This window comes from Periplaneta americana, chromosome 11 (assembly GCF_040183065.1).
Source record: "Periplaneta americana isolate PAMFEO1 chromosome 11, P.americana_PAMFEO1_priV1, whole genome shotgun sequence".
NCBI lineage: Eukaryota > Metazoa > Arthropoda > Insecta > Blattodea > Blattidae > Periplaneta > Periplaneta americana.
The window spans coordinates 179,035,170-179,054,488 of NC_091127.1; the positions used below are offsets into that span (position 1 = coordinate 179,035,170).

General features: G+C 36.5%; 1 protein-coding gene across 1 annotated transcript in view; it reads right to left on the reverse strand.

Annotated features, from left to right (window-relative positions):
* Positions 1 to 19,319, reverse strand: part of ChLD3 (Chitin and LDLR binding deacetylase 3) — an 81,693-nt gene that overhangs the window by 24,978 nt on the left and 37,396 nt on the right. The window contains exon 2 of the mRNA XM_069840567.1: positions 6,839 to 6,979. Coding sequence (XP_069696668.1) covers positions 6,839 to 6,979 — 141 coding nt within the window. The remainder of the gene's footprint in view (positions 1 to 6,838; positions 6,980 to 19,319) is intronic.

Here is a 19,319-nt window from a genome sequence, read left to right on the forward strand (position 1 = left end):
TAGTTGATCAGAAGTTCACTAATTTATTTAAGTCCATTGTCAATTACGGTTTTTAAGGTCCAAGATCTTGTGATGGTTGTCTGTGGAAAGATAGGAGTAGAGATCTCGTACTGCGGATTTACTACTCGTACTTTATATAGGCCTAAATATTACCTTTGTATTTTTATTAAATTGCACACAGTTGTAATGTTAATCTCTTATTCTGATTCGACATGAGATACAGTTTCTGCTTTCCCAAACCTCCCAATTATTTGCGCTTTTTTTCGATACTTAGCATAACACATTTTATTTTGACTCCCGTGGAAAACATTTTACATATTCGTTATACAGTATGGTCATTCCAACAGTAGGACAAGAACTGAATGATGCAGTGACTGTTTTACAAATTGGGAAAAAAACATCCCTCCCACAAGTAACTGTATAGGATTTCGTATTTTGTTTTGCGGAAAAAAAAAGAAAGAAAAAGAATGACAGTCGGATAATCCACCAATCGGTTAATAGGGTGATGAATAATGGAGGTTTTACTATACTGTACTTTATTAATTATTATTATTAAAGTAAAGGTGGAAATGCAGAATCTGTAGAATCTTTCAAGATTTGCATAGTGATTTTCTTCATAGTGAAGAGCTTGCATCCCAAAGTTTTAGCTGGTCGTAGGCATATTTAGACAAAGGTCCCCTAACTCCAAAAATAATTCCTTGAACTGACCAGTTGTTGAGCGGGATGTTATAATTTTTGCTGAAATAAGACAACCAAGTTCATAAATGCTATGTTTTTCCTCGTCAGTTTGATAGGACTGCATTGTACTGTCATTGCAAGTTATCTTGAACCTTGCATCCCGTAAGTCTGTCTTTGGAACTGCTCGGTATGGCGTGTACTCATCAACGTAACGACACAGCAAGGATGTCCCTCCCTTAGGTAACGTGACTCTTTTCAAAAAACGTTGGTTCTTTTACCTTATGGCTCTCTACTGTAAAAGAACTTGGTTCAATACAGGCATCATCTTCTCTCAATACTCCGGTTTTGAGAGGAGAACATAGTTTCGTAGCAAGCTTTAATTAACCTGTGATGAGTAAGTATTTAAATATAATCGTGTGTACACTCCTCTCTCATCCGGGCTGGGAACCTGCAATGGCGGAGTTACTACAGCTATTTCTATACATTATATAGGCCTACATGACTTACACCTTCAGCTAATATGTACAATTCTTATACTGTAACAATATTTTACAGGCTTATTATTTGAATTTACATTAATTTACTATACACAATCCATATCCCTATTATTGCTGCCATCATCGCTTGTTCAAAATTAATTATTTCGCCAATGGCATCATCCATTCGGAATTATCTTCTTAATCGTAGGTACTACTTTCTGAACATGATAGAATTCTTCGATTGTATCCCGAATAACATGTTGATCGAAGTCGTCCACTTCAACTTTACACAAGTCTAATTCTGGAATGAAATAATATGTTTAGTAGAACTATAAGAAAATAATAACTTGCAACAGTAATTCATTATGTCGCTCTCAATACACACACTATTGTACATAACTATTATAGCAATAATTTCTAAACATTACATACCTATTCTTTCCCGGAGTAGTGTGAGGTTCATTCGGTTGTAATTCAATATTATTTTTAATTCTCTTCACGGAACTAATACTTTTGCCAGAGTATTTAGCTGCTCTCTCATATTCCTTAGCAAGAGGTTCCAGCAAATATTAGTTTAATTTTTCCTCCTCGGAACGCTTAATATTATTATATTTGCGATAATTTCTCTTTCTCGGCTATGGATAACAGCATTACTTTTTCTCCGCGGTGATGTGATTTCACCATAATTACTACCCTGTGGCTGCTGCTCCATGGTAACACTACTGGTACGCAGTGAAGGAAATAGTACTATGTTTCTTGACAAGAGATCATGCTGTGGAGCATGCGCAAACAACTCAGTTGGCTCCACCCGTGTTACGCCCTTCCTTCCCTCTGCCCCTCTGTCCCCGCTCAGAAGGTTCAAGATAACTTGCAATAACAGTATCTCTCTCAAATCTGATAATTGGATCTAATATCATACCTTGATTCTATTTCTTGTTCATGGCAAAGATGTCAGCCTGCCTAGTGGAATCATCCTGAGAGATACAGTGTATTTCCTTACTATATACATATACATACAGGGTGTAAACGATATAAACTGCTAACATTATAAAGAGACAATAATTGTACTGAACAAAATGTCTAGTGAAATTTAATTATTTCTTATAATTTTAATTTGTAAAATACCATGTTTTTAAGATTGATAGTAGTGTAATATTTGTTTACATTTCGACTGAACTTGAATGCCACTGCCAATGACTTTGCGTCCATACATACCAACACACAACAGAGTAACAAACGACTGCTTCAGCATGTGTACCAGGCAAAGTAAATAATGACTATCTATTCTCATTTTCAAAAAAGTTAGACTTACAAAATACATTTTTTTCTGGAAAAACCTTAACAGTTACAGAAAAATATTATTTGACTTCTTTCTTCAGTTATTTATGCTCTACCACTTGTATTTTTTTGGCAATTTATATCGTGCACACACGCATGCGCGCGCACACACACACACACACACACACACGCACAAAATTATATACAGGTAATGCTTAATTACTTGTATATAGATAAATAAGTAAAAGATTATGCAATGTTTAAGTACAGAATATTATATTAATGTAATTCACGAGTAATAATAATAATAATAATAATAATAATAATAATAATAATAATAATAATAATAATAACTAAGAAAATTTAACGTACTAGCAGTCTAGTGTATACAATCACGAAGCTCAATACATAGTAAATATGCATCCACAGATAGTTGCTAACCACTAAAATCGCTACTATCGCCTCATTACAGACAATGCGAAATAGTACTTGCACAGTCTTTTGTTCCTAGTACCCCATAAACTCAAGCTTCGTGACTGTATATACTAGATTGTGGAACTAGAAAATAAACTCCTACCAGCATAGCCAGGCAACATTCAAAACATAGCACTTCCGTTTTCAAGTCTTGCACAATGTCATTGTTCTATATGAATTAATCCCCACTCCAGACTGACCGGTAGGAACATTAATTTGGTTCCTGCACACTTTGAAATGCATGTTGCCTGGTTATATTAGCAATGTGGTAGTATATAGGGATCAGTGGTGTAGCATGAAATTTTGAGCAGGGGGAGCTAACTCAAGTTGTCTTTCATGTATGAGGAAACGTATTGCAAATATATAGTCTTAAAATAGATAGTAGTCGATGTCAAGTCAGCAGTCCGAAGATTGGTTGGAACCTCATAAATAACACCAATAAGGTATCACCTCAAATGGTAGTAAAATATGATTTCATGGTTTATACATATTCTATGAAATAGACACATATGTATAATTTAACATTAGCTCACTCCCTGTCATATTTAGAGAAATCACAATATTAACGGTCAATAGATACAGTGTTAGTAAAATTACGTCAATCAACGTTAAAATCTTTATCAAAAGATTATTTTTGACTAGTACATACATTAGTGTCAGAAACTGTTATTTCACTCATTATTATTTATTATATCATCCACACTGCACACTAATACTTCAACTGAACACAACTCACGAAAGGGATAACTCGGAAGCTAAATTCTTTCCAATGCCAAAGCTAGCTTCTTGCGACCAGGGTAGTTTGGTTAGAAAGGGATGGAAAATCTGCAGGGTGGGTTACGCAGAAGAATGCGTGAAAGAAACGAGTCTGCTTGTAGCAAGTAACTATAACGTCATTGCTTGTAGCGCAGTGGAGGGGATTGGAAGCTGGTGTGTGCAGGCTTCATGTTTACTGCTGCATCACAAATCATCCTGAGCTGCCGCATCACAACATTTAACGCGTAAATATATTGTATTAAAATTAATAAATAATTTTGTTCAATAAACTGCAGGTTTATTATGGAGTTATTAACTGGTGAAGCTGAGCATTTTAGCTTACATTGACGCTACGCCACTGGTAGGGATACAATACTAACAATACTGTATTAACAATGGCAACAGTAATAGTAAGAATGGTTTTGCAAACGAGCATACCGATAATAGGAATACTGGTAGTCAGTAGTAATATTAACAGCAATAGCGTTATTAGTAATAAATAATAGTACTGTCAAATGGCCAAACTTGGAACAGTGTTTTAACTTCGCACATTATCATAGGGTATTTTCGTTTTGTTTTGTCACAGTGGCAACATAATCTTCACTTGTTACTTTGTTGTGCAGCACATTTGGTTCTATTACAGTTTGGTGTTAATGTGACAAAACGAAAGTACCCTATGATAATGTTCCAAGTTAGAACACTCTTCCAAGTTTGCCCATTTGACGGTAATAGCAGAAGCAAGAGTAGCTACAGCAGTGGTAATATGTGGTGAAAATGCTAGAATATAAGCTTGTACACATCCTAAGTAAGATCATCTTCACCCATTTTCTTAAATGAAGGATTTGACTATCCACATGCTGCCAAATTTAATTTCAATTATTGCAGCCTTCAGCAGTTAAGGAAACATTCATTCGTGTTGACTACAAGGTAGACTAAGATAAAGAGGTGCGGTAAAGATGAGAAACGTAATTTTTGTGATATTGTGGAATAGTCATGTCTGGCTTGAAACCCTTCAAATATGTTGTTGTTGTTGTTGTTTTCTAATGCCAGGCGTTTGACAATAAAGTCATTTGACCTCTTGCACTACAATATTTTTCAAAGATATTATCATGGCCAGCCACTGAAGCACAGATTACCCTTCAAATATCCCTTTATATCTAGGGATAAGCTTGCATTTTCGCTAGTTTGTCTCATATAAAAAATGTAGGCCTATAATGAAGTGTGATATCGTGCCATTTCACAAAAGTAGCTTTTCCTGGTTGGAATTTACTGGTAAGCCATCTGGCAGAACCGATGCATTATTTTATTTTAGTAGGTTATTTTACGACACTTTATCAACATCCTAGGTTATTTAGCGTCTGAAAGAGATGAAGGTGATGACGGTGAAATGAGTCCAGGATCCAACACCGATAGTTACCCAACATTTGCTCATATTGGGTTGAGGGAAAACCCCGGAGAAAACCTCAACCAGGTAAGCTGTCCTGACTGGGAATCGAACCCGGCCGATGCATTATGAAAGTGTTTTAATGAGAGTGGGATTGAATTACCTTTGGTAGGCCTACACTCGCACACCCACTCGAAATGCTGTGTAGACAATGGTGCCAAGTGGAGCTTAGTCATGGAGACGCTCAGTTATGGTAAATAAAAATTCAAATACAAACAAGTTGAAATTTTAGACTGCCTAATAACGTAGAGTGAAAACATGTGGCTTATCTTACTTGAATTATCACATTCTTATCTGTTGTACAAACTCGCATATTAAATTAAACTAAAGTACACTCCAGACACACGGGAGGCTAGGGCTGAACCGAAAATCTGCCATATAGTGGTCAACTGCTTAACCACTAGATGAGAAAGGATGCTGCATGGTCAGTATTGCGAGAGTCCAACAGATGGGGGCTTTTCACTTCCGCCTAGACCTACATGTATTATAATATATGTAGGTCTAGCTTCTGCATAGACCTGTTATGAATACACAACAGACACATACCCAATCAAAATCATATATTTACATAAACACTGAATATAATGTCCATTATTTCTCTGAATTCGGAATTTGAGAAACGCTTTAAAATCATTGAAAAGGTACTTAGGAATATATATTTTATAATGATCACTTTCATGTGTTAAATGTAAATTAAGGGGAGAGATACACCATTGGCCTGCAAAAATTTAGTGAAATTAATTTTTTTACATCTCAGCTACTATAAAAGCAAAATGAACATAACTTTTCGTGCTTACTATACATGCATTACACTTTACAAAACACTACTCAGATTATTAAAATAGTTAATAATTACCTGTAAAAATAATATGAAATTTGCATAATATTTTTTACAACTGTAAAGCATTTACATAATAAAATCTACAATTAATTAAATATCTGCACAATTCTTTTACAGAAATATTCTAAAGACCTACATCAATAACATAGTTTAGGATTTTTCACCTATTCCTTCAGGAAATATTTTTTCTTTAATAAAAATTTTAGAAAATTTAATATTGAAGGTAATGATGATTTTTTTTTTAGTCAACTGCCCGAAGACAGGTTTGAATCTCACAAGTATACCAACATGGCAACACTTATGAGGCAACTAGGCCAGGACATAATGGGGTAGGGTGGCCAGTTCCTTTTCCACTATAGTTGCGATGCTGTTATTCTTGGTGTGACTCCTCCTTACATTTACGTCTTAGGAAGTGAAGGCTCTATAAAGTCTAGGTAGGTAGTATTGTTCGCCATTTTTGTTCTTCCGTTGCCGAGCTACCAGATGAGGAATCTATTTGCCGCACCGTTTTAAACATTATCATGTCGTAGCTCCTATGATAATAAATCAAACGCACTGTAATTCAACAAAAATTTGTGCGGTAAATAACGTCCTCGTGTGCTTTCTGCGAACACCAACGAAAGAGCCAAAATGGCGGGCGATTATATTAAATATTTATCGAGCCTTTTGAAATGCATAACGTCTTCATCAGCAAATCACAAGACGCAAATGTTTAAATGTAGCCGATCTGCAATGCGATTGGCTGCCGGAAATTAGAACGATGGGACTATAGGTGCCGGTAGCGATTAAGAAAAAAAAATTCTTGAAAGAATAGATATGTTGTTGATGTACGTGTTTTAGTCGGATTATGACATGAAATTCTTTTTATTAAGAAGGTACAGTACTTACCAAGGCAGAGATAGTACTTAGAACATTCAGAGATCGTCCAAACTTTTTCAGGTGCTGGTTTTGGGTTACGGTAGAACCTGCCGTCTTCCAAACAAGGAACTCTCAGTTTCAAATGATAGTGATCGATGTCTGCCACTAAACCTGTGCAAAAAGAAGAGTTTTAAAGTATGAAAAAACAATAAAAATGTTTTCACTAAAAACGTGTTTGATATATAAATGTCATTTACCTTTTTAATAATGCTGAATTGTTAAAGATAACTACATTGTTATTGTAGACACATTTTGAAATAATAAAATGACTGTCCATTAATAGGATCACAATGCATTGTAATTTTCATGAAGTTAATCTAAAGGAAATTCTTATGAGAAATGTAGGCCTACACGGAAAGTAATTAAGAATGTATTTTCCAGGCTATAAAACACAATAAATGGGCCTATAAGTCTAGATCGTACAATGTATTCTGGCTACAAATGCAAGAAAGTATACGGGTAACATTCAGTAATTACAGTTCTTACTTTCTCATTGTACAAAGAATGTCTTGTACTTTCTCATTGTACCAGTACATAAACGACCTTCTATTAACCATACACAATATTATTTGCAGATGACACAAACATTGTATAACATGACTACAGGAATACTGATTTGCAACAAAAAATTAATGAAACTTCCAAAATACTTGAGCAATGGTTAACAGATAATAAGCTCAAATTAAATGCAAATAAAACAGTACCGGTATTTATGAATTTCAATCAACAACGGTTGCAAGACCCTGTACAGATTACACTTAATGGCACCATAATTAAAGAAGTTAAAAACACAAAATTTCTAGGCATCTGGGTTGATACAGACCTGACATGGGAAAGCCACATTCAGTTCTTAATAGAAAAAATATCTCGACTATGCTATGTATTCCGAGTCCTCTCAAAAATATCACTCATTGAGCTACAATTGTCAGTTTATTTTGGCTATATACATTCAGTCATATCATATAGAATAATATTCTGGGGATCATCATCAAAATCTTCTCATATACTTAAACTACAAAAACGAATAACTAAAATTATGAAGCAAGTATCTATTCGCACAGAAAGTAACGGACTTTTCAAGGAACTTAAAATTTTACCGGTATCCTATGTTTATACCCTAGAAACAGTATGCTTTATTCATAAAAATTTAAATTCCTTTAAAACAAACTCAGAATATCACTAGCACAATACTAGGACATCCAATAATATATATTTGAATTACCACAGACTTGCTAAAACTCTCAATACCCCTACACGTACTGGCAGTAAGTTATATAATAAACTTCCCCCACATGTCAAGGAACATAAGAATAGTATGTTTAAGAAATCTGTTAAAAATATATTACTGACACTCATGTCAAAATGCACAAAAGAATATTTAAATATAAAGATTTAAATTTTAACCATTTATTCTTGTGTGTACTGCCCTTCTGTTCTCTCTTGTTTCACGTTCCTGGAGACCCTACTGGAAGAGAAGCAGCATCAAGACTCAGAAGAAAGAAAATCAATTGCCTGCTAATGTGTGATTGCAAAATAATTAGTGAATCTCTTAAAATATACTAAGCATCTTATGTACAAGTAACTATTCTAGTGTGTTATGCATTACTGACTGAATTAGTAGTAGTACGTTATTTGCTTAGTGAATAACTACATTATATTCTAAATAACTAATATCTTTTTAATAAGCATGTGATATGTTACCATTGATTCAGATGACTGTAAAATTATTGTATCACTGTTAGATTAATGTACACTAACAATGCTATGAATAATTTATTTCAACGGTTAATAATCCATCCATCCATCCATCCATCCATCGTCCATCCAAAATACGGGATAAGTCCTCTAAAGGTTTTGCGTACGTGGTTTTTTTAAGTAGGTTATTTTACGACGCTGTATCAACGTCTCAGGTTATTTAGCGTCTGAATGAGATGAAGGCGATAATGCCGGTGAAATGAGTCCGGAGTCTAGCACCGATAGTTACCCAGCATTTGCTCATATTGGGTTGAGGAAAAAACCTCAACCAGGTAACTTGTCCCAACCGGGATTCGAACCCAGGCCACTTGGTTTCGCGGTCAGACGCGCTAACCGTTACTCCACAAGTGTGGATGCATACGTGGTACATTTACCAAAAGCTCTCTAAATTATATCAAATGAAATAAAGTAAAAGTAAATATATGTATAAAAGCCCAGTCAATTATCATATTCTCACCATCAGTTGCGCCGTCTGATAAACATAATGAAACAATGTTGACATATTAACACCCTGTAAAGTTGCCATGACGACTTTAGCGGCCGCTAAAGTTCAATTTTAAAGAGCATGTACTAAAAAATAATTTGTGAGACTTTCTAAAATTACACTTTTCAGTAGTCCTTACGTCTAAAATTTGTTATTTGGTATGCTGTCTCTTCGTGTGTGTGACGAGACAAAAATAGCAATCACTTGTATGATCCTTTGGTTCTCGGCGGTCATGGGAATTCCGAAAGGTAAACTCTTATGTTTTCCTTTTGTGCAATCATGCAGCATTTCTTCGCAATTGTGACACAAACTATGTGGGACCCATTTCTTGTCTCGGCCCCCAATAGTAAGTCCGAAGTACGCTTTATAAGTGCGCCTCACAAAGATGTTATTTTACGCCTTTGTCCAATACAAATAATACAAATGTAGCAGAAACTGTCTGGGTTGTTTATAGATTGACGTCTCCTTGTAGCCGTGATCAGATATGAAATAACAACGGAAACAATATTCATATCTGAACAATATTACCTTATTACCTGTCGTTTGGAATGCAAAAGTTCGAATTATATGAAAACTAACGCATGAAGAAAAAAAAAAAACGTTTTCAGATTTGAAATCAGCACGTCAAAAATATTAAGAATGAGTGACAAAAATTTCAAGCAATTGACATTTCGAAAAAAATTTGTTGGTCAGTGATATTTATTTAATATATCAATTTTCCTTCATTATATTAATCATTCCTTTGGTCCAAATTGTCTTATTTAACACTAAATTGTACTTGTTTAACTCTTTAGAATTACATGTACGTAACTAGCCTAAATAGCCTACATCTACATTTTGCTATTATTATTATTATTATTATTATTATTATTATTATTATTATTATTAATTATTTAGTTGGTTAGTTAACGACGCTGTATCAACCACTAGGTTATTTAGCGTCGATGAGATTGGTGATAGTGAGATGGTATTTGGCGAGATGAGACCGAGGATTCGCCATAGATTACCTGGCATTCACCTTACGGTTGGGGAAAACCTCGGAAAACCCCAACCAGGTAATCAGCCCAAGCGGGAATCGAACCCGCGCCCGAGCGCAACTTCGGACCGGCAGGCAAGCGCCTTAACCGACTGAGCCACGCCGGTGGCTTACTATTATTATTATTATTATTATTATTATTATTATTATTATTATTATTATTATTTCACCGTTTTCTGCATTGATGTTATTTGAAGGGTCCAGGGAGAAAACTAAGTAAGTCACTTTTTCCATGAAACCTGTTTTCTTCGCTGAAACAGTTCGCTTACCTACTTTTTTTCCTGTACTCCAAAAATTTGAAGGCAAATAAACCCATGATTAATCTGTTTCTTTTCCTGTTTCATACCTCTAAACCAGGCCTGCACAAGGTTTGCGCTCTCCGAGCCGGCTCACAGCTCATGAGCGGAATGCAGATATTAGCTGCACTCTGTGTAAGGGCGGACTGGAAGATTTATTTATTTTATTTTATTGGGTTATTTTACGACGCTGTATCAAATCTAGGTTATTTAGCGTCTGAATGATATGAAGGTGATAATACCGGTGAAATGAGCACCGAAAGTTACCCAGCATTTGCTCGTATTGGGTTGAGGGAAAACCCCGGAAAAAACCTCAACCAGGTAACTTGCCCCAACCGGGATTCGAACCCGGACCATCTGGTTTCGCAGCCAGACGCGCTGACCGTTACTCCACAGGTGTGTACGGACTGGAAGAAGGGGTGATCTCGTACAAAATATACACAAAAGGAAGTACTATTACGAGTGTTTATGAAATGAATTCCCGTTCAGTGTTTGCAAAACTATTTTGGACTATTATTAATTAATAAAAAAATATTTATTTTACAGAAATAATAGAAATTATATAGCTACTTAAATGTACATTATCATTTTGTTATATTTTTACTCATCAGTACATCAAAACGAGGTTTTATGTTGTTGGCAGCTGAAAGGAACAGCAGCCTACTGATCGTAATGAAACATCAGTTACAGACGTTCGATGCCTGCCTTTATTAAAGTTGCTCACAAATATAGTACATGTTGAGCCAAACATAGCAATCATTTTCACAGCCAGCCTGTGTAGTCGTGGATATCATTGCTAATGTTTAGTCTTATAAAAGTCAACCAGGCTAGTAGTATTATTCAAACGGTCTTTAGCCCTTATGCCACATTGAAGATCAATAAGTTCGAGCTGTAAATCGTTAAATGTTATGTTCCGTCTTTTAGATTCCTCCATTACTGTACTGTAGCAGTAGGTAAGCAACGTGAAACAGTTACTGAGAATAGCCCTACACACTGCACTCCACTAGATAGCTGAGTGGTCGTTTCCCTTTCCTATGTCATTCTGACGTATCTTTCTCTCCGTTTAGGCGAGCGGTAAACACCGCTCGTGCAGGTATGCTCTAAACGATAGTCCAATCTATAGAGAATCTAATGGCGCCTCAAACTCCACCTCGACAAAAAAAGTGACTTACCTGATTGTTTCCCTGGATCTTCATTTGTATATGACATGTATTTTTATACTGGTTGAGTGGAAGAGAAGGCCTTATGGCCTTAATCGTCTTATTTGAGTGATGTGTGAAATTATTTTTTGAAGATAATTATAATCCATTAGCGAAGTGTTTTAACATAACGGTATGCTGCAAGTTTGCTTTTCTTCCTAAAAACCTATAACATCTGAAATTACATTTAAAATCTATGAAGTCCTGAAACGCATGTTGAGTAAAATTTCCAGTTTTTCTAAACCCTAAAATTCCGAGACTTACTCATGAACAAAGCCTATATAATATTAACTTACATAACAATTAGCAGGAGAGAAAAATGTTTGGCGCGAAATATTGGAAACTGGTTTATCCTGAGCAGAACAAATATGGTTTTATCGCATAACTTATCTCTTCCTTTTTGTTTGGGTTGCTACTTGCTTCCGGTAAAAGTTCACTTATGCTCCAACTAGACTACTGGAGCTCTTTAAGTATGTCAAGTCTTAATAAATATCACATCATTTATTTAGCCGATAGGCTATGGAAAAAGGAAAACATGGAAGGAGAAAGCTACGGATCGGAATGTTCACTTAGAAATTATTGAGTATCTATCTATAAATACCGATTAAAATCATCATTGCGCTTAAAGTGGTAATCTAAGTTACAACTTATTTCCTCTTAGCCTTGATAGTCTAGGCGTGCTTCTATTTGAACTGAAGCTACGGTAGTTCAAGGAAAAAAAAAGTTTATAATTTGTTTCTGAGTTATATGTATTTAATTTTTAATTCAGTTTACTTAACTTAATTGTTTATGTATGTACAGGGACATCATTTTATTTTTATTAACATTTTTAATATTAACCTGGCTATACCTTTGGACTAACGGTTGAGAACCGGAAACACTGCTTACTACCTCCTTCCACAACTGCAGTTCGATGATACTGGCGTAAAATATAAGCAAATCACTTTACTAGGTACAGGAGGGAAGAAAAGTAGTTCATACATCGTAGACTAGGAAATATCACGATTTTGAGTTTGATAGTTTTCATTAGGTTTTTGTTTAATCAAAATACAGTACTGTATTAACAATAAGTGTTTTTACTCAAGAACTGAGCTACCCATTCGGACGTATTCATTATGCAGTGTATATTATACTGTCTACAGCACATTAGCGTACACTATAGAGAATGAAGTTAAATTAAAAAATAATCAAAATATGGATATTTAAACATATTTTTGAAAATGGTGACCGTTCATTTCGATACAGGCTTCTTTTATGCATATTATCGCACTATAGACTATTGTACCTAATTCCAATTACCAGTTTCGTCCTTCGTACTAGTAACTCATGTTGAAATAATTCTGTACCTACCCTATAAAAGAGTACCTTACGTACTGTAAATTCAATCTTCACTTCTGTCCGACCCGCACAGATAAAATTATTCAGACATGCTATCTACTGTCCGTCCAAGCGGTTATGTCGCAGGATCGTAGAAAGGGGTGAAATCACTTGACATTTAATTACTTAACGAGGCCCTTTTTAAGTTATTTTGAACAGTTGTATAATATTACGTAGACGTCCAATTCCTAACAGAAATTAATGTTTACAGAAAAGAACTAAGACAGCCCAGCCACTAACCTTTACAGAAGAGCGAGCAGAAGCAGGTGAGGGGAATCGGGATGCGACGTAGGCAAACGGACGACAGTACCTGTGCGAAAATATGATTCAATATTGAAAGCTCTTTCGTCACTGGAAAATGCGAACATATTTCTGGAACGTCCTATACTCACTAACTCAGTACTGTTTACTATATGCGGTCTTGGTTCTGTAAGGAGGACAGTTGGAACTTCATTAGTAGACGGGGTGGGAGTGAAGTACATTCAAAAACTCAGGTATAATAAAAATTGAAGTAAAAATAAAATGATGTCCCTGTATTTATTAGCACTGCAATTGTGTGTACTCCCGATGTTAATGATATATAACATTCAATAACATTACAATAATTACAGTAATAAAATAACTTAACAAAAAATAAAGTTAAAATAAACGCAAAATTAATTCTAACTATAAATAAATAAATAAATAAATACATTTTTGAATAATAATGATTATGGAGATTAAGACAGTGTTGAATCGTGTTATGCAAATTTTTAATAAGGAATTTGCTTTTATGATTGATGAAAACCATAAAAAAGTTCAGACAGATTGGCCGGCTTGGATTGAAATAAAGTGACGGGGAACCTAAAGAAAATTAGTGTGGGTTGGAAAGAGAGGTGGTTGTTCAGTAACCTTTATATGAAACAAAATCAGAATAGAAGAATAAATGTCAGAAGGAAGCGAAATAAGGGCTGGAATACGTCAAGGATGCCCTTTATTATCTACACTGTTCAACATATACTTGGAGGATTTAGTGAAGAACTGTTTTCAGAACATGGGAGGAGTGATAGTAGGAGGAAGAAGAATAATGTGTATAAGATTTTCTGAGCATATGGCGTTGTTAGCAGAAGAGGAATGATACGCTAAATGACAGCTGTGTGCAATTTGAGATGAAGATAAATGGCAACAAGACGAAGACCATGGTCATAGGAAGAAAAGTAAAGAAGACAAACTTGCGAATTTTAAATTAGGCAGTAGAGCAGTGGTCGTCAGTACTCGCTGAAATGGGTAGAGTGCATGGAGGGTAAGGAACTCTGCTCCGTCGTGCACAAGGGATAGAGAGACAGCATACCCGCCAGCAGCGACGATTGCACGCAAGAGCTGTGTCTTGTCCGCGGGTAAGAGACGCTAGCCCGAACATGCAGTGTTTTGATGACCGCTGCAGTAGAGCAAGTGGACAGCTTCAAATACTTGGGGAGTACTATAAGCAGTAACATGAGATGGTGCCAGGAAATCAAAAGGAGGATAGCAACGGCAAAGGAAGCTTTGAATAGAAAAAGGAGCATCTGCGGACCTCTGAAAATGGAACTAAGGAAGAGACTAGTGAAATGCATTGTGTGGAGTGTGGCATTGCATGGGGCAGATACATGGACATTACGACGAAGTGAAGTGACTAGAAGCATTTGAAATGTGGATATGTAGAAGGATTGTGTGTGTGAAATGGTCAGGCAAAATAAGAAGTTGTGTTGGAAAGAATGGGCGAAGGAAGAATAATGCTGAAACTGATCAGAAAAATAAAAAGGAATTGGTTGGGTCACTGGCTAAGAAGAAACTGCCTAGTGAAGAATGTACTGGAAGAAATGGTGAACGGGAGAAAAGTTTGGGGCAGAAGAAATCAAATAATAGACGACATTAAGATGTATGGATCATGTGCGGAGAGGCTAATAGGAAGGCAGAAGGTAGGAAAGACTGGCGCATCTTGGATTTGCAGTGAATGATCTGCCTATGGGCAGAACACTATGAATGAATGAATTGGGTGGCCAAGAGGTTCGAACACGACTTCCGAATGCGAGTCTTGTGTTACCACTGAGCCACATCGCTCGGTTACTGCTTTTTGAAGCGATTATGGTCGCCGTAAATTTTCAGTTTTTCTTGAAGAAACTGTAGTAACCGCTGTCTTGTTGATAACTAACGTCAAGTTATTCGCTTCCGTTTGAAAAATTAGAAAACAGTAAGTCTTGTCGTCCTTAAAATCATCGAAGGTAGCGAGTTACTGTTTTGTCTACTAATATTATTAGTAGTGATAGTAGCCCTTAGGGCATGCACACCATTCCATCCCGGGTTCTAGATATACAATGAGGCCACCCAAGCAGCCTGCGTGCTTGGACAGACCCAGTGTGTATTCTCCTCTGAAAAATTGTAAATTATATTTTAACAACGCTCGCAACTGCCGAGGTTATATCAGCGTCGCCGGTGTGCCGGAATTTTGTCCCACAGGAGTTCTTCTACATGCCAGTAAAACTGACATGAGCCTGTCGCATTTAAGCACACTTAAATGCCATCGACCTGAGTCGGGATCGATCCTGCAACCTCGGCCACAGAAAGCCAGAACTTTACCGACTGCGCCACTCAGGCCGACCCCTCCCCTGAAGGGGGGATAATAAAATAGTAGTAGTAGTAGTAGTAGTAGTAGTAGTAGTAATGGTGGTAGTGGTAGTAGCAGTAGTATATTAAATTTTAATAATACTTTCACCTGTAGAATTAACTCAGCATCAAAATTCAGTATGAGCAAGTCATGATCGACAAAAATTGCCGGTAGCGCTTATAAGCGATAGGTTTATTTTACGACTTTGTACTCACAACTTAAGAATTTTTTCGTCCTTTCAAAAATCCATTGTATTCAGCCAGTTGTGAACTCGCAAACATGGAAAACAATGGGTAACACCGTACCCAGTATATCTCTAACATACTGAAGTATGATTGATTTAATATTGAATAATTTCGAGGGAAAAATTGTTCCGGGGCCAGGTATCGAACCCGGGACCTTTGGTTAAACGTACCAACGCTCTTCCAACTGAGCTACCCGGGAACTCTACCAGACCCCGATCCAATTTTTTTCCTCTATATCCACAGACCTCAAAGTGGGCTGACAACCGTCAAGCAACCAACAATGAGTGCAACAATGAAATTATTCAAATCAACTTTACAGGGAGTTATACCTGAAAGCTTGATTTGCATAATACACGTCACTGTTCGTTAACAGAAAACCACAATTTAAGTCACACAGAGTTAGTGTGCACTCATTGTTGGTTGCTTGACGGTTGTCAGCCCACTTTGAGCTCTGTGGATAAATAGGAAAAAATTGGATCGGGGTCTGGTAGAGTTCCCGGGTAGCTCAGTTGGGAGAGCGTTGGTACGTTTAACCAAAGGTCCCGAGTTCGATACAATTTTTCCCTCGAAATTATTCAAATCAACTTTACAGGGAGTTATACTTGAAAGCTTGATTTGCATGATTTAATATTGTTTACTGATATGGAAATACATATTTTCTATCGGTATATTTGCTGTTGTGATTTAATATATAAAAGTATTCGTTACTGCAATTAAGAATCCACCGACGTAGCTCAGACTATATCGCATTTGCCTACATATTAGAGAATGCGCACAGATATGGTTTCGAATCCCGCTTGGGATATTTAACTGCCTGTGTATATTCTGAGGACTCTTCAAGGTGTAAGCAATTGTCAGGTACTATCTTGGCCATCACCAATTCCATCGACGCTAGATAACTTCGTAGTTGGTACAGCGTCATTAAATTACCTATTAAAATAGTACAATTATTGATTCATATATGGAAAATAAATCACTTATATGTGCCGAATTACAACATAACAAAATTCCTGGAGTCCATGTCCTCACAAATACAGAATTCAGATTCAGTGAGGAAAAAAGTGCGACAATCCAAGAAGAAAACATGTTTCAATTAAAGAAGAGATTAACTTCGGCTATTATGTTATTTATGCAGGGTTAACACTACAACAATAAAATTGTTACATCATTATTTTCATAACACAATTAAGCCAGAGATCTACATACATTAGGATCAAAATTACGCCATATAGAAATAAGGGAAAATTCAACCGCAGACACTATCGAAAATTGCATTCGTGTATTGGAAATTGTGTCTTGTCACGGATTAAGCCTCTATTTGTGGCCACCGAGGTCACCCGATGTTAACTCACGCGTTTTGATCTAAAACATTTCAAGGGGAAGCAAGGTATATGAAACAAACTCTCTCAACGGCATATGAAAAATACTAGCAAATACCTTATTATAATAGTAAGGTAGTATTTGATACTAGGAAATTCGATAAGTAGTGACAACAATGCTGTAAATAGTGCTCCTAGCGCTGACTGAACAGGCAGTATAAGCAGCCATAAGATATGATCCAGCAGGCAGTGATTGAAAGTCTTCAAGTAGCCATATTATGTAAATATAGTGGCTGTTCCTGATTTGTAGTAAACAATACATCTCTAAAGATAAGAACAAATGTGCTTCATAAAAATCCAAGTTGCAAGAGAAAAACATGCAACTCAGTGCTTTAGGTCATTACAAGAAGCCTGTGAGAGAGAAGTCCTACCATACTGAACGATTGCAAGTTGAGTGGAAGCGAGGCATTCGCTTTCAATCAAGAGTTGACATTCGAATATCTTTAGATTGAACAGTAAGAGAGATATGCAGAAATGCTGCTGCAGATGGAGTCCGCCGTCTTCCAAGAATTTGGCAACGTATTGTTGACATGACATGAGACTGTAATTGAAGTATGTAATATCAAAAGTAACCTAAATAAATTTAGTGTAAAACAGTAACTATGTTGCCATTACTTCTCGAAAGCCCCTAGCAGAATCTTGCAAACAAAATAATTACACTGACAAGCTGCAGCGTACTTCAAGATTTTTTCAAAATCTGTGAGGCACGCATATGAAAACCACTCCCAGTAGTGGTGGTAAAATTAAATTTCATTTACAATCGGTTGATCTAGAGATCAGAGTTGTCCTGGAATCACCTTCTCTTCCAGAGCTGACCGCTTTCTTACGAGCATTGTAAGGATTCATATTATTGCCTATAGTAGGGCCAATTGCAAATTGAACACTCGTTACAAATTGATCTACAAGTTATATCCTGTTGTGTCGTAAGTTCGTTCGCTTTTATCGTAAGTTTCATCGCTATGATCTATGCAGTAAACGCCTGAAAACACTATACCCGCTGTACAGCTAAGTTATTGAAGTTTAACAACCAGACCCGCTGTTGGATACGTCATGCGTCTGTTCGTGTTTGTGACTGTCCTTGGATGCATCAGTGTGGACTTGTTAACGGTGTTTGGAAACATGGAAGATAAACAGGAACATTGTCGGCATCTTACGTTGTTTTATTACCGTAAGAGTAAAACCGCCTCATAAACCAAAATGAAAATTTGTGCTGTGTATGGAGAAGATGCAGTGTCGAATCGGGTATGTCAAAAGTAGTTTTCTCGATTTCAAATAGGGAATGTCTCCCTAAAAGACAAACCTCGCACAGAATGGCTGTGGTTGCAGACGTGGACAAAATAAAGGGCTGTATTTCAAACAATCACGGACAACAGAAACCTTTGTGATATAGGGTTCCGCACGAATTGAGTGACCGGAATTTAGTTCAGCGCGTTTCCATCTGCGATTCATTATTGCGACGCAATCAAAATTATTTTTAGAAACGGCTGGTGACAGACGATGAGAAGTGTGAGCCTCCACTGCCAATTCATAAACTAGATCTTCATCCCAAGAAGGTTATGTTGTGCATTTGGTGGGACTGGAAAGTAATTCTTTACTATGAATTTCTTCCAACTGGTGAGACCATCTATTCCGAGAAATACTGTTCTCAGTTGGAACGACTGAAGGTAGCCCTACAAGACGAGAGACCTGAACTGGTAAGCACTGAAGGAGTAGTCTTCCATCACGATAACGCCAGACCACATACTTCAATGGCAACCCGTCGAAATTGTTGGATTTCGACTGGGATGTGTCACCCCATGCGCCCTTTTCTTCAGACATTGCCCCATCTGACTACCATTTATTCCGATCCCTGCAGAATTTCCTGAATGGTAAACGCCTCACTTCCTTGGAGGAAAGCAGACTCAATATGGAAGAGTTCCTCAATCAGAAAATCCCTTTGTTTTGGAGAAATGGAATTTATAAGCTTCCAGAAAAGTGGCAATATGTTGTTGCTAACAATGGGGTATAAATGGGAAATAAAGTTTGTTTATTAGAATACAATAAAACATACTATCCTA